Source organism: Ixodes scapularis, unplaced genomic scaffold (assembly GCF_016920785.2).
Source record: "Ixodes scapularis isolate PalLabHiFi unplaced genomic scaffold, ASM1692078v2 PGA_scaffold0__279_contigs__length_252992795, whole genome shotgun sequence".
NCBI classification, from domain to species: Eukaryota; Metazoa; Arthropoda; class Arachnida; order Ixodida; family Ixodidae; genus Ixodes; species Ixodes scapularis.
Genome location: NW_024609835.1, coordinates 176904986 through 176930335, shown reverse-complemented (window position 1 = coordinate 176930335; position 25350 = coordinate 176904986). Strand labels below are relative to the sequence as shown.

The window sequence follows — 25350 nt, the reverse complement described above, 5'->3', positions numbered from 1 at the left end:
TTTTCAAACTCTCACCGTCATATCTGGCCCACCAGCGTGGCGTTTCGGTGTTTCAGCCGAGCGAGTGAGCGATCAGACGGAACCATTAATTATTTAATTCAGCGAGTTTCTTTTATTGTTTTGACATAGCCACTTACAGCATAAGGAACGCGGGGTGTGGTGATTTCCAAGATAAGCATTTAGTCGTGGTCTAAGGTCCAGTACCACGAACTTAATGACTGTTATGCGGAGTACTTTTTGTTCTGTTTCCAGATAGTTTGCATGATGTCTGAACTTTCTGCGTTGGTAACAATTATGACAAATTTACAACAGAATTCGCGTGTGTCATAAACATCTTTATATATACGCTTTTCGTGTTGCCTAACGATGTTTATAATACATTTTTGCGGCGTTTGTCGTTTTCAGGTTACCTACTCTGTTGCTGGTTTTATTGATAAAAATAATGATCATCTCTACCGTGACCTGTCTCAAGCCATGTACAGCTGCGATCATCCGCTGATGAAGATTTTGTTTCCGGAAGGTAAGCCGGGTGATTTGAACATGCTCGTTCTTGCTCTTTGTTTATGCTGTTTTTTGTGGGTAATTGCCGACTGCACATGCATACTTATTATATAATACCCTACACATTATTAACTTTCTAGAATTCACTTGATGTTGAACGCTCTACCATGCACAACAATTCGCTTTCGTTATTGTTCCGCAGATAATGGGCACACAGCCTTATAGCGCAGACGCATTGATTCATTACTTAATTTATGCGTTACAAATTATCTTGTTAATTTTATCGTATAAACCAAATTGTAGCGAATCTCGTCGAAACATGAAGTTTAGGTTTTGGTGTTTTTTAAGGCAGTGTCGAAGGATAAAAATACTCGCAACACCCACCAATATCTGCTTTGGGAGAAAGAAAAAAAAAATTTACGCAAACATGCTAGATATGTACATACAGGCATAACTGCACGAAACAAAAATTTAACACATGGAAATAATAAATAGACGGCAAACACTGAAATGGCCCAAACAACTAAAATATTGACTTACTTAAAGGAACTTAAACAACAGTCTGAACGAGCCGCTCTGTCTCCGGACCAAGAGAAGCAGAATTATCTGAATGTCCAAGCAACACGCACTATGTCCTCTATATTAATCATGTTTAGCGTTGATAGTGTCATGAACATCTCAGCATTGCTGTAAGCGCCGTTTAATATCTAAGCGCAATGTTTGCCACACATAACTCTAAGTCGAAAAAATATAGTAGTCTTAAACTGAAACAATCTAAAGTTTCAAATAAAATTTACTTTGACATTTATCTTTAGAAGATGGTGGGGTATAGGCAAAAAGCTCCCAAACTCCGGTCTGAGTGAGTCTGCACCCCCCCCCCCCCCCCACCCCTCCCTGCTTCAATGATAAAGCACAATAAATGTTTATATACAAAATGACTTGAAAGCGCACTTCAGACAGAAAGCACGCATTAAAATATGCAACAAAATGAGACAAAAAAGACTCAATGAAACATTTAAAACTAGTTTTTGATTTTAGTCCACAAATGTATCAAATTCAATCCACAAGCGACATCATTGTTTAAATTAATGGCGCGTTATCTATTTAGTGATAAACATATCCAGTTTTTTGTCAGCGAGCGGTCTTCATTGGCCACAGGGGCCGTTGAAGCAAGTAGCGTGTCGGCTAGTAGGGCTCATGTAAAACACTGGCTAAGCCATCTTTAAACGCACCTTTGGTCCAACATTTACAGCAAACATGCAATGGGTCGGATTTTGTTGTGGTACGTGCTGAATATCGGGGATTTGCAAGGATTTATCAGAACTACTTTAGTTGGTTGATGACTTTTAAGAAATCGCGTGAACTGCCCGGGGTGTTCATATACGGGTCCCTTTGAGAAAGGAAGAAATTTATGCATGATTCGAATCCGAGGTTTATTTTTTTTTTGTTCGCGTCTTTGGAGCGCAGTCAAAACATATCTAGGATTCGTTTCACGTGTTTTAATTACGGCCACTGTTGGATTTCAGGAAACCCAAAGCGTACGACTCTAAAACGTCCTACTACGACTGCCACGCAATTTAAAATTTCCATTGGGGCCCTTGTAAAAAATCTTCAAGCGAAAACGCCAAATTACGTCCGCTGCATTAAGGTGAGCTTTACGCGTTCAATTTTGACGATTCTTGTTTCATACATATTTTGCTCTCAAGCCTTTTACACGAAACTTCAGGAGAATCTTGCGAGGTCATATTGTACAGGTTTGCAACCATGGCTTCTTCGTGCCGTCATCTTGTCGCTAGTGTGTGTAAATTGTGCGATAGTTCGGCCTCGCTAAGGAGTCACCGAGGTTGCCATAATGGTGGCCCAAGAATACGTTTTACAGCGATGGCGGTCAGATCAGACTGATTTTTGAACCGTGAATGCTAGCAAATGGGTACTACTATGGCACAAAAGGTATTCTAGGGTATCAGCACTAAATATCAAATTACCCATGCACACGAACGCTTGAATTTGAAAGGTAACAAAATGCGACTGAAATATGGCTACAAGCATGCGTCATGTTTCACTGAGATAATGCGGCTCTTTTCTGCTTTTTTCACTTTACAAGCCAAATGAACTCAAGCAGCCTATGATCTTTGAGATGGCGCTGGTCCAACATCAGGTCCGATACCTCGGGTGAGTACGGTGGAATAATATGCACTTGTCTATTTGTCTCTAGCTGTAGAAAGCCGGGTAGACATAAACAAAATGCTCCAGACAAGATTTGTATGTTGGTATATGTAGTACGCAAAAGGGTAACGCTGTACGCAATCGAGGGTGTCTAATTGAAAAATCCAAAACAAACGCCCAACGTCGAGAGATCACCCCTTTATATTTTTTTCTATTCAATCCCTACACCATAGGTAGTAATTCATTCGGGATTTTACGGTACGCAAATGTTCACTCGCAGGACGTGTCCCGCCAGTTCCATCAGGTTAAACTGTTTCATCATAGGACTCAGATGATCGCAACTAAATTCACGTAATATACTTAAACCACGAATAGCAGGCACCCTGGTGATGGCGTTAAATCTTGAGGGCATCGTACATACTTTGAGGCGAAGCGTAACTTCGGTCAATAATTATATTTAACAGAAATTGCACATTTCCACCCCGCACTGACTTCTGTACAAAATTCACACAAGAACAGCTTTTGCTGGTTTCTGTGCTTGTGCGACTGCTAAGATAATAAACGTGTGCGACTGTTAAGATAATAAACGTGTAATGACTTACATAACTTACCCTTGTAATAAATCTGCAGCGGTCATCACTTCTGTATAACTGAATGAATTTTCAATTTACTTTGACCACCGAGAAGGATATCTAGATTTACAACATATCAGGTTTCGCTGAAAACCTTTCTTTTCGTGATTTACCAATAATACATACGTAATATTATTTATAACAGCACTATAATTCTAAAATATAATTAATATAATTATTATACTTCCTGTTTCGCTCTTTATTTATGCCAAGAAGTTGCATGTTTGGAAAGCTCACAAAGACCTGATCTGGCAGAGCAAACTTTTGACCGTGTCACATTGAAGGAAGTATAACTATCCTGATAATATTAAGTTAGTTCTTTTCAAAGATCTTATGCGCTCATTTCTGTTGTTCAGCACAAAGGGTGTCAAAAGTGATGTATTCAGTCGTTCAACAATGGCAAAAATGGGGCTTTTCGCTCAAAAAATTGCACTTATGTGCGTAAAAAAGCTGATGTTTTGGTGTGTATGTAACTTACGTCTAATATTCTTTAAAATATGTTTTAATCATTCAGCCCAGTAGTTCTAAAACTTACTTTTAATATTCTTTAAAATATGTTTTAATCATTCAGCCCAGTGGTTCTCAAATGGGGGTCCGCGGAGTCTTGTGGGGTCCGCGAAGGGATTCTAGCTGTTTGTTAAGCCCTGCCTCATTAGTCAAGCCCGGCAATAAAAGTCGTCGTTATCAGATAGATCAGAATTATTTTCTTTAAATTTTCGGGAGAGTTTTCCTTTGTGTCCTTGTCAGTAAAAGAAGTATATTTCACACTAGTCCTTAGTTATATTCATTTTTATATCATTATTATATTTACCCTATACCTTTTTTCTCCCCTCACCACGAACGGCGTCCTCCATTGTCTCCACCTATCCACAACAGTTCAGGAAAATATTGATGGTTGAGAACCACTGATTTAGCAAAAGGGTAGCATTTGCTTTAAGGCTTTTTTGTATCTTGCAGAGAAAGGCATACATTCCACTTGACAAAATTTATTTTGTTAGATTAAGTCTTAGAAGTGAAATTGTCTGGGGGTCTTCGGTGTCTCACGCTTGTAAGCTTTACTATGTTCAAACTGAAAGTCAAGAAACAAGCAAAAAATTACTGAAGTGAGCAATTGTTCTTAAAATATACTTTGTTACCTCACGTGGGGGAGGATGCTACTCCATGGCGCATATCAACAATTAATGATTTAAACCAAGATAGGTTGATGCACGGATATTCAGGGATATTTTGTAAATTTTGAACCTTCTGAGAAATGAAAAAAAAAATGTTTAACCGGTTCATTTCCAATTCTGAGGATGAATGAAGATACAGAATCACGGCGCTTGTCTTTCGAAGAGCTACTGGTGTCATACTTGCCCAATGTATTTTTTTTTTCACTCAGGCATAAGATTGCATTCTCATGAAGAGCACTAATGTTAAGATGTTTTTAACTGTCAAAGATATAATCTGAGGCTTCCACTATAGGGGCCTGCAACTTTCTAGTTCGGTCGCTGTTCATGGCAAAAAAGTTTTCTAACCACTCAGTTGGATGTGAGTCATTGTTCGTAAAGAGACACAGACACTAGCCAAAAAATGTGTTTATATTTTACCAGGCAATTTATTAGGGTGTCAGAAGACTCCTCAAGCAATACTTTGCTGCCGCGTCAAGTACATTTCTAATAAAGTAAAAAAACGCAACTGCTCGAAACCGAAATTAGACTGAGGATGGAGAAGAAATATAGAGGAGGACAAAGTTACCAGAAGTCACGTAGCTGCGCCACTTTTGTTTTTCAATCAACGTATTTGCAGTTTTTTAGTAGCCACAAGAAATGGGCATTACATTTTTTGTCCATTTTTAGTATTGACTGTGTTACTGTTATGACCAACGACTTTGATTATCTTTCGTGGTTGTGCCTAAACTACAGAAAACGGCGTGTGACCACGGAGAAGAGAGTGAACACCACTCAAAGCGTCCAGTTCTCGATCGGGGGTTCTTGTGCGGAAAGAAAACGAATTTCGAGCCCTAAATTGTGTTCTGGGTAGTTGGGCTCTCATAGTTTATGTACAAGTGAAAACCTTGGCGAGCATAAATACCCCCTTAGTGTCCCATTAATCATGCATGCATTGTCTCATTTTATATTATTGTACCTACCGCAGCTTTAAATTTTTTTCAAGAAATCTATAAAACATTCTTATAAAACTGTACCCTAGTTTCCCATATCTATTCAACTGATATAGTAAACAGTGGCGCGAAGGGAAGAAGGAACGAGGAACACAGCGCTCCAAGGTCAGCAAAAAAAGTCATTAAAGGTCCTCTGAAAAAAAAGAAAAATTTTTAAACAGTGCGATAGGGACATGCGTGTCAAAAGATAAATTTTACGCAAAAAAAAAGAGCAATATTGACGGCGAGAGATTTATTTGAAATTCTGCGCGCAGAATCAATGACGTCACGGAATGGTCATTTGCTCAACGAAATGGTCATTCGGACTTTCCACCTCAATGTGAATGCGAAGGCAATCCACCTCTGCTCCACGCGCCCGAACTGCCGAGAGAAAGAACAAGTGAAAAGGATGTGACTACAGACTAAATCGCGTCTCGTGCCTTCAATATTGATCTAAAAATATTTCTTTCGCGTAAAATGTAATTTTTTTACACGCGTCTCCCAACCAGAGTGTTTAAAGAAACACATTTCCTTTTTCTTTTCAGGGGCCCTTTAAATAGGCCCATCAACAGCCGACTGCCACAATTAGTGTCAACGCAACAAAATTTTTTTAAGAAACTAGGAACTACCAACAAAATAACTTTGACAACCGAAGGCACCAACACAACGACACGGTCCACCAACTAAACAGGAGCCTACTGAGGAGCCTGATTATGCCTGAGGAAGAACAAGCAGTGTTCAAGTGCTTGTTCCTCCTCAAAAATCGGTACCGAACCGGCCGCCTACAATATGAAATCACTTGCCTAAGTTAGCCTTTATGTACCGTAAACAACAACAAAGAAAGGGCCCTCAGCACACCGAAAACGCAATTAATATTACCTTAAAATTCGGAATGAGTCCTGAGGTACGGTTAAGCAATAAAAGGGGTAAAATAGGGGCGGAGGGGAGGGGGGTTGGGGGGGGGGGGTATCTTTCATGGGTAAGCGTTTGTTTGAGATATTACGGTAGTCTATTAATTCTTCATCGTACGAAGAAAACATATGCATTTTGGTTTTGATCCTTAGTCTTTTCATCCCGAAACGTCCTATTCCACGGTTCCTTTTCTTCCGGTGCAGGCTGGTGGAAAACCTGAAGGTGCGGCGCGCCGGGTTCGCCTTCCGGCAGGAGTACGAGGCCTTCCTGGAGCGCTACAAGCTGCTCAGTCCGCACACGTGGCCTCACTGGTCGGGCCTCCCCGTCGAGGGCGTCACGCTCCTGCTCAGGGACTTGCCCGTCCACCCCTCCGAGTACGCCTTCGGCAGGACCAAGATCTTCGTCAAGAACCCACGCACGGTACGCTCCTTCTCTACCGACCGTTGAAGGTGAACGCCGATATAGACTGGTTCGCTGCTGAATGCGGGTATCTCTCCTGTGGTTGAAATAGCTGTAATGGGAATTTTGGGGTCAGAAGACCGGCTTCGTGTGGACAAAAGACTAAAGGAACCTTACGCTCCAGGCAAAAGGCTGCCATGAATCCGTCCTCGCTACGATTATTCGAGTTCGATATTGCGTGCAGAAAGAGGGTGAACCGTCTTTAAAAAATATGAATGAAAAAAATCGAATTCGAGTACTTTAGGAGCCGTATATGAAGTGTTATATTTGTGGAGGCTCTAAGAAGAAAGGAATAAAACGATTATAGGCGAGGCTACGATCTTCTGAGCGATAGGGGCTGGAACGCGAGGTACTTTCTCACCGCGAAGCCGGTCGGGTGACCTGGAAATTCCCCTCGTGGCTATTTTAACTGCCAGGAGAAATACCAGCGTTAACGAGCAAACCGGCCCTGGAGAATTTTACTTTGAAGGAGTCTTGAGGATGCGTCTTTTTCCGGACTCATTTTTCGCATTTGTTTTCTGAGTTCCTGTTTCGCCTCATTTGTTATTATTTTGTGCTATATCACGATGAAGCGCAGCGTACGCCACGAGCCATCTCCATTAATCCAACACTGTGACCGTATCACGCACTTACTGTGCCCCTCCCGGACATCGAGTGGCATTTACACACCATTCAATTGGCTCCAGTGACTCGAAGCGTCCACTGCTGTCTATTGTAAAGCGAAAAAGAGGAAACGAGCCACGGCTGACACGGCGTAGCATGTGAATCAGCTTAATGGGCTCGAAATTTACTTTTTCACTCTACAGGTCGACATTTTAGTGTTCTTTTTTAAATTTTATATAGACTCAATAATTGGAAGGAGTAGTTTTTTTTTTCAAATGGAGTACTCAAATGAGAAAATTTGGTATTTCTTCGCAGTCTCAAAAGTCTACGCGCAATAAATTGTGTGTGCGAGCAGCCTTTCGTCTCATTTATAGTCCACCAAAACCGTTATCGGTTGTTATGTTTTTCGGGATCAGGTATGTTTTTACCGCTATCCCCCGAAGATGGTATCCAACCGCGTTCTTCTTAACCTACGACTGTAGACATTTTATCGAAGACGTTACTCTTGCCTTCATCTTTTTTTTTTTTTCTTTTCTATTGTAAAGGAACTATCAGTGACAAGTTCATAAAGGTATTTGCAAGATGCACTGGAGCACTTGTTTCTCAATGAACTACCTATACCACCTGTAGCCTAAGGAACGTAGGGAGGTGGCCTATTATGTACATGCCTCTTTTTTCCTGATTCGCTCTTCGGCGTTCTTACGGGCGAACCGAGAATGGAGTGCTCAAGACTTGACACGCACTGCGTACCTCAACCTATCAGTGGACTGGTAGGCTCAAAAGGCGTGGAGTCGCCATAATTGTATCACTGAGTAAGACTGCCATTTAAGGCACCCGAGACTCGTCAGACGCGAACTTATGGCCGAAGCTTATGGAGCGCGCCGATTGGATTCTCGCGTCGATCACGCCGCGCTTTTGTCACAGACGTCCAATCTGCGCACTCCGCGAACTTTCGGTTCAATCCTTGTGTCGGACTACTCTAGGGCTCCTGTAGTCAGCATTTACGCAGAATACTAGGCTAACAAATTGTCACTGAACTGGTAGCACCATTGAAACATACTACAGAGCGAGATCGAAAAATCGAAGTCCGGTGTTTGGGCCCGCATAAATAAACCACGCATCGCAGAGAGCTGAAACTTTGTGAGAAACTGGCGCTAGCGGTGGTGATAAAAGGCGAAAGCGTGAGCACATGACGTTAGCTGGATCGAAATACACAAAAGAAAAACAATAATGATCTATAGGCCATCTAAGCTGAATCTGCATCACACTTCTATTTGAGACTAGATTTTAATAGAATATTTACGCGTGCATGGCTGAGAGTAAACGCTTCTGCTTACTTCCTAGAAGGTTCGTGTTTACTCTTACCCAGAGTGGAATAGATAAGGAGGCCAACATTTCCTTGCCGAGTCAGTCTCGCGAGTGTTCGATGTTCGAACATTCTAGACGGAGTGTTCCGGATACCGAGTGTAGTAGATGAGGAGCCAAGGCGTGGCCTTGCCGAGTCACTCTCCGGACGACGACATACTGAGGCACTCCCGCGCCAGTCAGCCGTCACGCCGACACCCCGACGCTCGCTGCTGCCACTTTCGACGCTCGCCGCTGCTTTCTTGACTCATTCTCTCTGTTGTTTTCTGGTATAGGTTCGCCGATTAAACGTTTATTTTCAGTTTTATGGTTGTCGATCCTTTTCATCCGCGACAACATTGTTTTCTTTCTTACTGACAAGTCTTGTCACTGATATAATTACTACATGCGCCCGAAATGTCAAGTCTGAATTTGGTGAATATTAGGCTGAGGTGGACCTCGGCTCATAGATAATGTTTGTTTTTCTTTTGTATCTTTTGACCCAGGTAATGTCATGTGCTTAAACTTTATCACTTTATTACAACCTGCAGCGTCACGTTTTCGCCGAGTTTCAGCTTCCTGCGATGCGTAGTTTATTTATGCGGACGGAAAGACCCCGTTTCATTTTCTCGATCTCACCCTGTAGAACTGCTGTTGCTTTCCGTGCGAATTCGCTAAATAACTCGTACGTGCTTTAGGTTTACGAGCTCGAAGAATTTCGGCATGAACGGCTGCATGAGCTGGCCACCCTGATTCAGAAGACCTGGAGGGGCTTCGTCATGCGGAACAAGTTCTTGCGCATGCGCGAGGGTCAAGTGACCATCTCAAGCAACTTCAAATGCTGGAAGGTGAGGCGCTCTGGGTGAGACTTCTGTACTGGTTTACCTAAAAGTTGCGAGGTTCAGGCGGTTTTCAGATCACCTCTCTAGCCAGCAATTAGTGTGGTTTGTTCGTCTGGAGAATCGGTAATTACATTTTGAACAACACAAAGAGGGCTTTTCAGGGAACTTCCAGCTCATTATCGTGCGTCTAAAACACACAACTTTCTTTTAGAATAGAGCGCCCGTGATATTCTCTAGGAACGCTTTGTTGCGTCACTGTTACCCGCGAACATGTGCTTTCACGGGTATTAGGGACTTTTTGTGCTATCGTTTGTCTCGTGTGCGTAGATGCAACGTGCTTTCCTATTCTTAAGCGACGAAAAAGAAAACCCGGAAAGGGCGTTACGCGACAGTCACTTACCGACGCCTATGCGTGTGGATCATGACTGTTTTCTTTCGTACATCCGGCTACACGAATAAAATTGCGCAAACATATAGGGTGACCCAGGTCACCAGGCTCGATGTATAATGGACCGTAAAATTCGACGCCTGCACGTAGCAATCTAAACCTTACGTGAAAGGTGTATTTCACAGGTCGGTTTTTTTCTTGTAAAATTACAAAGCGTACCTGTTTTTCTGTAAAAAATAGGGCCAATAAACTTGGCAGGGTCTACGGCGGGCGTAGAGTCCAGTAGCGAGGTGTGTTTAGCGTTCTTATTGATAGATGGCGCAAGCTTCTTATCGCAACGGCTCGCGACCACCGTGGTTTAATAAAATGAATATAATCTTTCTGACATGTACCATCGGTTAAAAAATAAATACGGACAATAAAAGCAAAACTTAAGGTGAAAGGACGCGCCTGCATAACGATGGGGATTTTGCTGCCAACAGATTTCTTCTGCGTGTCGTCTGCTTTCTTTCGCTGGTCGGCTGCACCCAACGTTACTAGATTGCCTCAGTTGTGGAACTCTTGCGGAACGGAATACCCCCCCCCCCCCCCCCCCCTTACTCACTTCAATCCGCCTGCCGTCTTTCGAAACGGCATCTACATTTTCGTTTCATAACTGCGCGTTCCATAGAGCTGCCAACGAGCTGCATAGAGCAGAGCTTAAACGCCATCTAGACGCCGTGCATCGAAACGTACGCATCCCATAAAATACACTGCAGTTACCAAAGCAGCCGCCCGGCGCGCGTCGAGTGACGCCAGGCCAGAGCCGTATATTAGGAGTGTTTGGACAATGAGCGGAGCAAAGGCCGCCGCCAGTGCCGAAAACTCCTCCCGCGGTTAGAGCGTAAACTAAAAGTACGACACAGCGTCGACCAATCCGGAGACCGCACCGTCACAATATTGCAAGCGACATATAAAGCAGTAAAGAGAAAGGCACAGGCGCGTGAGCCTGGCTCAGCGAGATGCTTTTGTTTGTGCGAGAACTCGTGCATAGGAGGCACTTTCCAAAGCCACGCGCTCGTGCCCATGCCTTTGTCTGCACTGCTGACGTTCCTGATCAGTGACAGTGTGCTCTGGGCCGGCTTGCTAGAACAGCGTCTCAGCTGAGACTGGCTGAAAGAAAACAGTGCAAAGGGTGGGGCGCGCGAGCGTCTTGAGACGCGGAGTCCCGCTCGGCTCGTGCGCTGGCTTTGGCAGTGCTTTCTTTCCCCGTCGCAGCTGATATGCTGTTTCTAGCAAGTCCAAGTCGGCCCTGGTTTGGAGCGCACGTTCGTTGATTCTACACTTGAATATTGGCGTGACGAAAACCTCACATGTCCAAAGTTTTCAGTCACCAAGAGCTAAACCTTATCAATCTAGCGACGCTAGAACGGCTTGAATTAGTCGTGTCAGATATTTAGAACTCACGACCACCGCTAGGGGCTGTTTCAAGGCCTGTGTTTGGCCGCAAGATGCTCGCCTATTCAAACCAATGTATGGCCAAACTCTCCCCATAAACGGCTCTGCGCGTGAGAGGGGGGGGAGGGGGGGGGGGGGGAATACTACGGTGCCTGGAACGCGTCTCTGACTGGTGGGTTTACCGGATTCAAAGAAGTGGTCCCTCGATTTCCGCCTGATGACGTCATAGAAGTGTCATGCTGTCGCTGGTCGCGAACCTGGCGGCGTCCCAATAGCTGTGGTGTATGTGGCAGGCGCCTGTTCTGCTGCAGGTCGCTCTCCAATGCGGCAGTCCACGGAAGCTAAAGCAGCCGGAAGTTGGGACCATAGAGTTATTATAATGTACGCTAGAGGTTCAACTGGCGCTAGTGTCTATGCGACTTCCGTGACGCAAATTGAAGCAGGCAGCAACCAGTCTACTTTTGCGGTGCTCCTGTGCATTCCTATAAGAAAACGCCCGTGAATTGTGTCTCTTCGCCGGAAAATAACATGAATAACTTTTATTATTTTGGTTGTACCGGATGGTATGTACCTTTGTTAATATTGTAAAAGTGTAATTGCTTTAATTACAGCATTTTTCTTTACCACTGAACGATGTTGCGCTTCGCTATATTTCATACCCAAAACCTCTGTTCCATGACAGGTACGTAAAAACGAGCGAGGATTCTGAGCTAAATAACGATCGAAAGGAATGTAGAGTGTGTTCAAGGTTCGCTAGCATTCCGGTGGCGCTTATATATTGGTAATATGCCCGTCCTGTCGCTCTATGAATATGACTCCATCGCGCATCTTTACGATCGGTTAAAGAACATCCGAATGTAAAAAATAAAGTACGTGGGCTACGAAAGGTGTGTCTTTTTATTATTTCCTATGTCAGGCAGTTTTTATCGAGCACCCGTTCTCTGACTTCTCCCCATTTGTAAAGATTTGGAGCGTGCGGTTGATGATTTGAACCCAGAACATGCATCTTCGCACATATTCACGAGCAGAAAGAATAAAGCAGTAATTATTTATTGCAAATCGGACTATATTACGTGGCTTTCAATTTATTTTGATCGCCTGCATAGTTACTTATCCAGTGTTACTGCGTAGTTTTTGCCGTCTCTCTTGGTTTTCCACATGTCCTTCGGTCGTTTGACACGGATATCCCCCATGGCGGAAAGCGCCGACGCCATGTTCGCGCTAACAGTGTCCGACAGTGCACACAAATACATGTACGAAACGGTTTTAGCACCGTTTTTCATGCCACAAATTTGAAATAAAAACGCCGTAACTGACCAATTATTTCGTCTGCGTGACTGAGGAATGTTCCAATGTGCCTAGTACGTACCAAATATGCGGTATATTTGCTCTTGTAATCGAGCGCAGTGAGAAAATGCACTCGCTTTTTCCCATAGAAAAGCATTACCGGAAGTCAATTTCCGACTGGTTGCTGTCTGCTTCAATTTGCAGCAGCACGCTAGCACCAGTTGAACCTCTAGCGTACGTTATAATAACTCTATGGTTGGGACGCCAGGAACGCCGTGACGACATTGACACTCGCGTTTGCTCGTGCTTTTCGCCCGCATTTCTCCGACCAACCGCCAGGATCGCGACAGGCAACAACATGAGACTCCGGCTGCTGTGACGTCATTTGTTGCCACTTTACGACCACTTTTGATGTATGGGCGGGATAGGACGCTAAACGCACCAGTCGAAGACGCGCTCCAGACACCATAGGGGTACTGCTCGTGCATGCAGCGTCTATGAGCAGTTCCGTAACTGAGCTAATCTAATAACGTTGGCTGCACCTTCGGACGCTGCTCCCGTCGTCATCTATCAATACGAAGACCAAATGCGCCCCGCTACTGGACTTGGTCGTCTGCGTCGCAGCCCGCCGTAGACCCTGGCAAGCTTCTTCGCCCTATTTTTCACAGAAAGCGAGTTACGCTTTATAATTTTACAAAAAAAAAAAAAAAAAAGAAAGAGATGAGCTGTGAATTACACTTTTGACGAAAAGTTTAGATTGCCAAGTGCAGGTGTTAATATTGTTACGGTCCCTTTTAGATCAAGCCTGGTGACTTGGGTCACGCTATATATACAAGAATACAAAACAATAATAAAATTGCGCAGAAATAAAAGCAGTGAATAAATTTAGATAAATATTTTTGGCTGGAGCGGCCCTTCATGTTTACAAGAAAGTCGTCGACAGTACTGCATTGAGGCGATTGCGTGTTGTCAGTGGGAGAACACAGACAGCACGAAATATGTGCTGCCTATGTTTCGTCCTTCTATGTGTGATTCTTTCGCAAGTTTTTTTTTTTTTTTTTTTTTACCCAGTAGTTTGTTTGGTAAGGTGATGTTCCTTCAGGTAAGATTTAGTTGCACGTGTTTACGTGAGGAGCTCTATTTTTATTAAAGGTGCGGTGATCAAAAAGGTGATTACAGTGATTTTAAAGTGGTCTAAGGTGCATCTACCAGCAACAGCACCGATCTGTAGGTGGCGATTGCGTCGTGAAACTTCCGAAAGCACGAACGCCAGTACGTTGAATTATGATTTCACAGAAGACTGAATGTACGTTTAAGAATTTAAACAAAATTGTATATCTAGTTGTCTATCTCCTTTATTAATGCATACGAAAATGCTTTTGCATATATTTGTTTTATAATATTTGAACCCGACAAAAATCACGAGCGTACTAGAAAATTAAAATTGCCCCGCGGAAAGGAGTTGACACTAGGGCTTAATTCTTGGTGTTACATTTTGGCAATCTCTAAAATCAATAAAGCGGGCGCCATTTTGGACTTTGTATGGACATATTCTTCACTGTAATAATAGTGCGGGAAAAAATCAAAACAACTAAGAAAAAAGCAAACTAGAAGGCCACTGCTGCATATGGAAGTTTTTGGAAGTATTTTTTGTACTTCCAATAATATTTATTGAGCTTACCAATGTATATGTTGCAAATTTTAGAGTTAAGGTGGCAATTTTGAATCGAGACTTTCTTTTTCAGCCTCGTGATTCGATGAGCTCCATTTGTAAATTATGGTCACTGGCTCAACGAATGGCGTGGAAAAGTGTAGACGATGGGCGAATGCCTTTTTTAAAATCTAGATCGCTGATTGATTGTGTCCTGATTGGGTCGAGCATCCACGTCATACAAGACGGTGTATCCTGTTAATGTCACTCACAGTTCAAGAAGCACAGGTTTCGGTAAGCTCCGGGCATTTCAAGTACGCTTCGAAGCCATTGGGACTACAAAATTGTGACGATTAAAAGCGATAAAATGACGAGGACCTAGTGAAAGAACACACACACACACGCACACGCACACACACACACACACGCGCACACACACACGCACACACACACATGCACGCACGCACGCACACGCACACGCACACACTCACACACACACCAAGACCGCACTAGCAAGTGAAATTTAAACTTAATTTATCTAACTGAAAAAAAATAACTTATATGCCTTATCAACAAGACACCCGTGTCATGTACCATAGTCTCCAAAAGACTATGCATGCACGCACATTGTCCTACTAATGTACATTTATTGTTACTAGCTTGGCCTATCAAAGGACTGTAAATACGCCTTCTCCAAATTATAGAGGGTAATCAATGGGGCGCTAACGCATATATCATGACCGCAATTTTTTATAATATGCGTTTTTGAAATTTGAAGTCCGGACGCTGCATAAATGATCGACAAAAAGAGAACGCACTGGCAATGAGATCGTCACCCGCCGGTAATCTGGTGGTGCAATGCAATCGATGCGATTGTGTCCCGAAGCTTCAGAAAACAATTGTCTTAGGCCGCAACCGAGCCAAAATAACGAGGGAAATATATAAGAAAGTATTTCATAAAGAATTGCGGTACATGCGCTATCGCCCCATGGACTACTCTTCATGACGTAGAAGTGGCGTATTTACAGTCTTTTGATAGGCCAAGATAGTAAGAAAAGATTTAGATTAGTAGGACAATGTTCGCACATGATATGGGTGTTTTGTTGATAAGGCATATATGTTTTTGCCTGTTTGATCTATTCAGATTAAACTCGAGTTGCAAGTGTGCTTCTTGGTGTGTGTCTTCTTTTACTGGTCCTCGTTTTTTACCGTGATTACGGAATGATCAGAAAAGGATGCCGAAGATCCAATCACGACGCAAGACGCGTGAATGTAATAGGCCACGGCCTCCTATTCTAAAGTTGACTCTGATGATAGGCACCTTTCATGTGAACCCGAAGGAAGAATCCCAGTTTGGGATTTAACACTTCTTGTATTTTCTGTTTCATACTTTTTGTAGCTTTGTAGGCAATCTTTATAGATGCATGATCGGACCATGAACTACTTTCTTATATTCTCTAATTTCTTCGAAAAGCTAGTTATTGAGAAATTCATTAGCTTAGGACACTGAACCGTACTTTTCGTCATCCAAAGGTATCCTCCTAATTATTGGTGAGTTGATTAGGGTGAATTAAGGAGGCTGCAGGTCTGATTCCTGTTTTACCTTGACAATTTATCGAGGTTAGAATGTCGCCCCATATTATACTGCCTGAGTCAGTCTCCACAGAACAAGTTGCGACCGCCACTTACCTGTTGAATTTACTTAAAAGTATCTTAAATCGCATTTGCAGTTTGGAAAACATGCACTGAGACGACAATTAACTGCATGATTTTATATCCGACTGATGACGCTGTGTATTCACCGATGTTTCGAGGAATAGTGATATTGGCCTCTGCGTAACACAGGTGTGCACGAACACCACAACATGTGATCGGCGGTATTTTTCCCCCGCAAAATATATGTTGGGGTACTGAAATAGGTGTAATAGCTCAGGCTATTTGGTAGACGTTCATAGATAAAAAAACACCGAGAGAAAAGAAAAAAAAAAACAAAGAAAAAGAAAAAAGGACTACACTGTGTTCTGTTGTCCATTTTTCTTTTTCGTTTTCTTTTCTTTTTTTTTTTTGTCTTGGGATTTTATAAGTATACCCTTCTAGGACACAAAAGTCGGCTAGCTCTGTTGGATATTTTTCGTCCCTTTTTGATTGTTTTTAGGATGATCTTTTTAGACTTTCAGGAGCGGTGCAGAAAATGTTCAAATGCTAAAAAAAGGGTTACTTGGTCGGTGAGCGCTTGATTTTGAAATTGTGTGAATTGTCATTTTATTGCTAGAATATAAGATACATTTTCGACTCTATTTATCATGTGTGGCTACAGCTGAGCGAGTTTTACTCGCACAACTTGTTACATTGGAAGTATAGGGAAACACTCGTTTCTTCAAGGTTTCATGTTTCCATGTAGATTTCACGCACTCGTGGAGAGGAGGCTAGTGACCTTCCCATTGAAAGCGCCGTTTCTATTGACACATGGCAGTTTGTTTTCATAATGTTAGGCATGCTCGTTTATTCAATTATTGACTCGTGTTTTCTTTCTGTTTGCTTCGATAGGCTCGCCGCGAGTTCTTGCATAAGCGACAAGCGGCGTCCACAATCGCTGCCTTTTTTAGAGGATGGAAGGTTGTATGCAACATTCTTTTCCGTTCTTTCCTTTGATTTGTCTGTTTCCCTTTCGTGCATCGTCGCTTTTTTTGTGTCATCTTCACTTTCTTTATGAAAGAGTTAAATGGACTTGTTGCCTCCTTGTTACGCGCCATTTGTTCGAGTGCCCAGATATTGCGTCATACCTAGATGTCAATCCAGTAATTACTTTTTTTTTTGTATCTTAGCGAGTGACAATTAGCGCGAAATCGAATTTCACTATAACTTCGAAATATCTTAAACAATTATTTTACTTCTTTTAATTTCCCGCAGATAACACGATGGACCATTTCCTACCACCTGCAGAGAACATCGTTCATCCACACTCTAGGAAAAAGGGGGTGTATTGTCCCTTCTCCCATATGTAACAACCCGAAACAACAATCCGAAGTTCAGTCCACATACGTCGAACAGACGATACCAATTTTCAAGAACGGCTTGATGGTCGACCGATACAAATTATTAAAATAGCTAATCTACGCATTAAAGGCTACAATAAAAAAATCAGTTTTTTTTGTTGTTTTTTTTGGGCCTGCGGCAAAATGTTATCGATTTTTGTTCTTCTGGTTTTTGATGCGCTCATTAACTGCTTAGCACGTTATGTCCAACAGCTATCAAGCCGCTTATAAAACTTGGTATCATCAGCTCGAGGTCAATGGACTGAACTTCTAAACATAGTTTTGGGGTGTTACATATGGGACAAAGGGTGTACCCCTATACGCCCCATATATTTCTAAGAGTGCAGCAGAATATGGAGTTCAATGTAGTCAACGATAGATTAAGAAACGCAAAGCTTAGGTACAGGTATCATAATTCATTACTCGGTTTTCGGCGTTCATATTGTCATATTCAAGCATCTCATTTGCTGCATGAGCGACATTGAAATGTCCGGGACTCGCCCCTGCCTCTGCGTTTCTTAAACTGTCGATGATTATAAAAGGTTTGACTTCTCTCGGGCAGATTTGGGCAGGGCTAATGATCATGACGCTTAGCCTTCTTGCTCTTCCTACACAGACCATACTTTCGTGTGAGACCGTTTCTTTTTTTCCGCTTTAGTTGTTTGCTTGGCGTTCTCCACAGATCGCAGTTACTGCGCGATTTGTCATAATCCTTATGAAAACCCAATTATGGCAGTGCACGTCTATTATAAAGATATTTTAATGTAGAAGTACCTTTTTTCTGTTTGCTTTTAAATATTCGAACCCTTTTTTGTTGTTGTTGTTGTTGCTTGTTCGCCTTTTTTTTTTTCATAGTATTTCTTTCACAAAGCAAAATGTTCGTTTGCGTACATTTCAACAACAAATTCAGTAAATCAAGAAGGATATTGATTTTAGCAAGTTCGTTTTATCGTTGCTCTTTTTAAAATTTTATGACTGACAGCAACAGAACTTCGAGACAAATCCTTGACATTGTTTTCTTTGTTATAGGCAAGAGGAGAATTCGAGAAACGGAAAAGATTTTTGGTAATTGTCTGTCTTCACACTAACGCACGATGTCCACGTGGCTTTTGCTCCTCATTCTAACAAAAGCGCTAAATTTTTGCATTCGCTGCATTAATTAAGCGTCCTTTAACATTCCTGCATACCTGACCACAAATGTGATAGCCGCCCGCACATACAATAAATGCATGTACAGCTAACAAAATTTTACAAAAATAGTAAAGCTTTTGATTAGATCTAGCATAAGCTTCGCATCAAATACTTGTAATAATCAGCACGAAACGGCTGAATCCGACGTAACCGGTCTTCATTGAATTAAATCAAAGTGAATGGCAGGAAATATGATATTAAACCTAATTGTTATTCCGTGAAAAAAAGTTTAATATTATGAACGAATGTGGGGAGTAAAGTGAAAAGTATATCGTTCGCTTTCATATATAAAAAAAAAGCTAGAGGCCAAAATGTAAACGGTGTTTATCTTTGCACTTAGTTTACCTAGGTATAAAGCGGTTTAAGGGGTTTTAAAAAGAGCGAAAAAAAACAGGGACGAAGAAAAACAAACATAGCACACGGACTGGCGCTGACTTTCAACTGATTTAATAAACTCTCCATCAACCAATCCACCCGCCTGCAGTGCCATTACCGTCACATCATCCTAACATGTTTATGTCCTCATGGGGTGGTGCCGGTAACAGGCGGGTGGACTGCTGAAGAAGTGTTGATTCAATCAGCCGAATGTTAGCGCCCGTTCATGTTGTTTGTGTATCCTTCGTTCAAGTTTTCTTTTTTTTCTTTTAATACCACTCTCATAGAAAATTAACTAGCTCAATTTTAGGTTTCAAGCTAGAAATTGATTATTTAACTCCCAGGAAAGAATATATTGTTTTCCTCGTACTAACTTTAGTAAAGTGCTTTCCAGGATGTGCACGTTTCTTGATGTTGAGGTGAGGTTAACGCAACAATTGATTCCTTCCGTCGTATAGACACAACAAACTCACAGTGCGCAAAAAAAACGCAATTTTTTATAGCGCTTTCTTTTAGTCTGAGGCATAGCGTATAACGGGTTTTCCTTCCACAATTTGATGTTTTCAGGCGGTTTTTTTAGATTTATACGGCTCTGTTTTTAAATTATCAAAACGTGCTTCTTTCATCTTTAAAACCAAACAAAAACCCACTAAGCTAAAAAAAGATTCTACGTCCTCGAATAGTGCACAGACACCAAAAGCAAACTTTTACTGACCAAAAAAAAAAAAATAAAAAAAAAAAAAACAGAAAAGGAAGAAACACTAGACAAATTAGACGTTTTTCGTTTCCCAGTTGAAGGTATGTCGCCATACCCTCGAGGTATGACGACACTATAATTTACGATGTAGATGATAAATTTAACCCGCGCAGTACCTCTGCTAGCCCGGGGTCTTTAACATACAATGTGCAGTAGCGATACACGAACGTACGCCAGTACAATGCTCTTTCAGATCGAAGCGGGCAGTTTGAACCCAGAATCACCCGGTTCGGCACCGCGAGCTTTCGCTGCACGTTCTTCGGGCTGCGGTGTGCTAAAGCATTCGGCCGCCAATTCCCTTGGTTGGCGTTTTCAAATGAAGACATAATTAGAAATAACTTTGAACTTACAATACGTCTCGCGACGTAAATAGTGCTTTAAATACATATTTTTTTAAACTTCATTCTGGGATATACATGTCCTGCCCAGGTACTTAGAGTATGTTCCTGCTTTTTTTAAAGTATATTATGTTTTAAGTTCGACTATGACTTACTCTGAAGCAGACGTTTCGCGCCTTCACACAAGGATTAAAAATTACCCTAGAGATTGTTCAGAACGCGACGTTCAAAGCAGCCAAATCTTAACGTTTTTGCGCCAGCGTCCGCCTTGAACAGAGGAGCGCAATGCTCAGCTACCTGTCGTGTATTTAGTACTTGGCACAACGTAGTTAACTTCGCACTTGGCTGACTAGACGGGCATCTAGGTCGACCGACTAATTTCCCGGCATGCTTTGTCTATCTGGTGTATATCACTACCAACGAGCCAGCTGCAAATTACCTCAGCTACATATTGCGCCGTTTTTGCCCGTCAACCACACTTCAGAGATAACGTGTATTGAAGTTTGCACAAAATGCTATTGATTTTTGCAGTGAAGCAATAGATAAGTCACGTTTGTTCAGAAACGGGTTCATGCGAAAAAGAAGCGGCACTTTAATCTTTTTTATTGCATTGGATAATACCCAGCCCGTGCCTGAGAGGAAACGATTCGGTGAATTCCAGCTTGGTCTTTAAACCTGGTACAATCAATTACAGCTGAAGAAAAGCGGGCTCTGGCGACTGCCGAGCATCTTAATATTGCGCCGAGGAGAATACCGTATTTACCTGAGTAATAGCGGCACTATTTATGATCCAGACCCTTACGTCTACTGTTCCGCAGAAAAAATATACAGCCAATCATCGCGTTGCGCATAAATAACATAGGGAATAACTAGATCGAGAACACGATTCGCCACTCTAAAAAAAGTCTGTGCGACTACTTTCACTCACAACCCTCGGCGAACCAATCAGCGCAACTTACGGAGGCAGCTCAGCGAATGACGATGCCGAAACTTATGTTTAGACCAAAAAACGCTGACTGAGTTGTGACATTAAGCAATCCAAGCGTGACGTTTTGCATTGCTTAATGTCACAACTCAGACTGCGTTCTTTGGTCTAAACATATGTTTCGGCATCGTCATTCGCTGAGCTGCCTCCGTAAGTTGCGGTGATTGGCTCTCCGAGTGTTGTGCGGGAAATTAGACGCACAGACGTTTTTTAGAGTGCCTACAAATGCAATCGTCACAGATGGTATCTTCGCACGAAGACGTTATCTCTGCCCTGTAAGCCGCTGGAATCATACTGTCGATTGCGGTAATTGGCAATCGTCGTGCTCCACGGAAAAGGAACCCCTTAGGATTTTTTCATAAACAGTGTGACTATTACTCGGGTAGATACGGTATTATTCCAGTATTCTCCGATAAAAACGTCCAAAAATGAAGCACAAAGCAAATGATGTGAATATAATATAACCGCGACCTGCGTTTCTCGCGTTGTCCGCGACCAATTGCGGCCACAACAGGTTCAACAATCAGTCGGGCGTTTCAAATGTTCGACTACCTTCTCAAATCACGGTGCAGAGGTTAGGTTATTTATGTCGTGTGACAGGTAGTTAAAAAAAATGGGGGTTCCTTATAAGCCAGGCAGCGCCGCCACTCGTCGTCAGGCAGCACCGCCTCTGCCTCAGAGCTCTGGGTACGGTATCGAACCCGAGGCCTCAAGCGCCACCTGCGTAGCGTAAGCGTCAGATGACACCGGCGTTTCGTTGCATGTCAGCTAGGGCAATATCTCGACATTCTGTTTTATGATTGTGCCGGTTACCCAATTTCGCAACACGGTGCAGCTTGAATTGTGAAACACTAGTGCAGAAGGTCCATAGCCGAAAAAGCAGCGCCCATATCCGCCAATGTTTGGCGCTCATGCTGTAGCGTTAAGTTTGGGGAGCATTGTGCACATGTGGCTCTTATATTTGGTGGGTAACACACACCAGTTGCGTTAGGCATCGCTTAACGAACTTCGACGAGTTTATAATTTCTTCCAGCTCACTCTTTGGGCAAACAAAACGGTAGTCATTGTATGCAGGTTCCTGACACGAGTGTGTGGGTTTTAGGATGGCTAGAAAAAGCGACGAGTAAGGTTTATCGGTGACTTCCCATCATATTTTACCGCAACCATAAAGCATGCTACCTAAAGTGGAAGAAGTAAAGGGGGAAAAATGACATTGGTGCATACATTTGGAAAGCCCGAAACGATTTGAACTTTGAACTCCATGCTTTCGTGAAAAAAAAAAGAAAATGTCTGATTTCAAACATGGCGTATTCGCGTTCTTTATTGATTTCTGGTTTTTGCCGGGATTCTATAACTGAGGATGCTATATCAGCACGAAGCAAGCTGTGTGTGAAATAACTATACAGCCCCAGACAAGTTCACTGTTCAATTAAGTTATGTGAATGACTCTATCAAGCCACATTATTTAGGCTAAATTAACACGGCTGATCACTAACTATACTTTTCCGATATAGTATCTCCCTCATTTCGTTTTGAACAATGACTACAGGGATAATATATCCACGACAATTTATGCTAACGACTACGGTGTGTCAGTTCTCAACGTGCTTACTGCTATATTGAAGGCGTAGGAACTCCGTACTCGGTAAACAACTAAAGGCGTGTTGATATCGATGCCCAATTAGAGACGCATTTCCCTTCAAAATTACGGCCGTAAACAAATGGTTTACACACAAAGCAATGAACTGAGTGCCAGTAATTTTTTACAGGGTTGTCTTTTAGGTGGTGCATTTATCATACTCAAGCTTTATGACTGTAGGTTTTAAGAAAACAAAGTAAACAGAAATAACATTTTTTTTCCTATGCAGAGGAAAGAAAACGACAGAAAAGTTCTAGTTGACGCTGCTCCTCACAGATGGCACAACACACACAAAAAAAAAATTCAGGCTATATCTTTTTTTAACCTAAAACCTACGCTAATAAGATTGAACTATGACAAATGCACCGCCTAAGGACACCATTGCGAAACGTTTCAATGCACTTCGCTTACTAATTTCCTTTTACGATTTCTTTTACGGCTGAATAGCGTTGGAGAATACTGCGTAGAACGTTTGGGTTGTGTTACAGCGGTTGTATATGATGCCTGGAGAGCGCGTCTTCGGCTGGCGTGTTTTACGTCCTATCCCACGACGCGCATACATCAAAAAGGGGCCCCTGACGTGGCAACAAATGGCGTCACAGAAGCAGGAGCGTCATGGTGTCGGATGTCGCGATCCTTGCGGTTTGTGGCTAGAAGTCCCGGCTGAAAGTACGATGCGAGCGTCAGGAGTGTCGCTATCGTCGCAGCGTCCCAATTCCTGACTGTCGAAGGTTTCATTGTCTGCCAAGCTCGAGAGGAAGCAACCTGGCTCACAACAGGCGTCTGCCACAACCACGACCACTGCCGTCACACCACCAGGATCGCGGACGGCGACAGCGTGACATTTCAATGACGTCATCAGGCAGAAATTGAGAAGCCAGGTTTTAGGAAGTGGTAACCAGACCAGTAGGAGACGCGTTAGAACCACCAGAGCGGTAGATACTTGTTAGATAACTGCAATGGCCAGCTTGCTGTAACCTTCCGGGCATCCAAGCTCATAGATAAAATAGTATGTAAACATTTTATTTTGAAAAATACTCAATATTTAATGACATTACAGGCACATCAGATATGAAAATACGTTGCATTTTTAAGCACCTGGCGCCCAATGCGTGTATAGTTGTTTCCGTATTTCCTACTAAGTAAGCTATGACAACAGCGTAGATTTCGGTAAGAATAACCACACAATCAATAGGTTGCAATTAAAGCACCTTAAAAGTCCCTTTCATGTAGAGCTAGACTAGCCTGGCAATGCTAATAAAAAATGAACACAGGAAAGCAAGCATTAGAAAATAGGCTTGCCGCTCCTCATTGGTCAGAACCCTCTGAATACTTTCTTACCATCATACACTTCTCTCCCACATTTATTTATTGGAGGTGATGCGTTTTCTTCCACAATGATACATATTACTTGCAGCATAAGTATATTCTGGAAGCGCCATGCTTAAGGGCAAAACCCTTCCGCCTCTTCGTGCGTGGCTGATCAAAATCTTCCGAACTAAACATTTTTTTTTTGTGTGTGTGTGTGTGTGTGTTTTTTTTGTGGACTATTTCTACTATTGGTCGTTGAAAGCCTCGCTCTAGCTTCCCTATCCAGCGATCTGACGTCGTACTAGTGAATTACCTTTACGGTAGAAATGACGCGTGTTTAATAGAGGATTCTGCATAACCACACCTCGGATCTCATCTTTTCCCTTAAGACATAAAAAACATACACGGGGCAGAAAGTATACCGGTGACGAGTGTTCTATCAGTCATAAGGGGATCAGCCATTGGCTAACCGAACATCTATTGACGCGATGAAAAGGCGAAAATTGTACTTATTCGTTGTTTTAATGGCTTGTAAATGTCATTTGATATGGTAACGCGAATCTATCAAAAAGAGAGACTAAAATGTTTCACTTTTCCTTTGTATTCGTTTGTATTTGGAGAAGAGAGATTAGGTGCAGAGAGGTAGGGTTCAGCTGAAGACAGTTGACTGACTAAATATTGAGCTTGGCGCACGCATTTTCACATGGTTAATGTGATGGGCGAAAAATAGTATTTTCTCGTTGAAGGTTATATGGTGCTTCGTTAAATCGTGGCAGATGGTGTCCCCCAGGGTAAAAAGAAAAGTTTATGCTGGGCAACACCTTTTAAATAATGTTGATATAAACAGAAATAACATTGCTGCTGTCGTCACCTAACAGTATGCGAAGTTTAAGAACTTCTTGACAAGATGTCATAAAGTTCTTTTTTCTGACAAAATGTCTGTAAGAAGAAAAATTATCCCGAGTCTATCTTTTTCCCACTTTGGTTCTCAACATATGCGGTGCTTTTTCGTTTGCTTTTCGGTGTGTATTGGTTAAATAAGAGCATTTTATTTAACGACGCGACGGCAGCGTGTGAAATGTAGCAGCGACGCACTTTCGTATTCCTTCAAGGTACAATACACCATCCGGATTTTACTAGGTTTTCTTTTAAAAATGAGTTTCAACAAACTAAACGTGATCAACAAATGCAAATGATAAACATCGCAAGCCGCATGAAGTTCGTTGCTGAAAACGACAAAATACATTTCAGAGAAAAAACTGATTTCTAGAGTGATTTAACCTGAACTTCGTCTGTCTTTAGCACGCCCCTGCTTCTGGAGCTGAAATATTGTCAACTTCCAGGCGCCAGTGAACCA

At 42.4% G+C, this 25350-nt stretch overlaps 1 protein-coding gene across 1 annotated transcript in view; it reads left to right on the top strand.

Annotated features, from left to right (window-relative positions):
* The window catches only part of LOC121833002 (unconventional myosin-Ia-like), a 136599-nt gene that overhangs the window by 90823 nt on the left and 20426 nt on the right, over nt 1–25350 (top strand). Inside the window, exons 6-10 of the mRNA XM_042293554.1 lie at nt 406–520; nt 2028–2149; nt 2606–2673; nt 6555–6771; nt 9456–9605. Of these exons, the coding sequence (XP_042149488.1) occupies nt 406–520; nt 2028–2149; nt 2606–2673; nt 6555–6771; nt 9456–9605 (672 nt within the window). The remainder of the gene's footprint in view (nt 1–405; nt 521–2027; nt 2150–2605; nt 2674–6554; nt 6772–9455; nt 9606–25350) is intronic.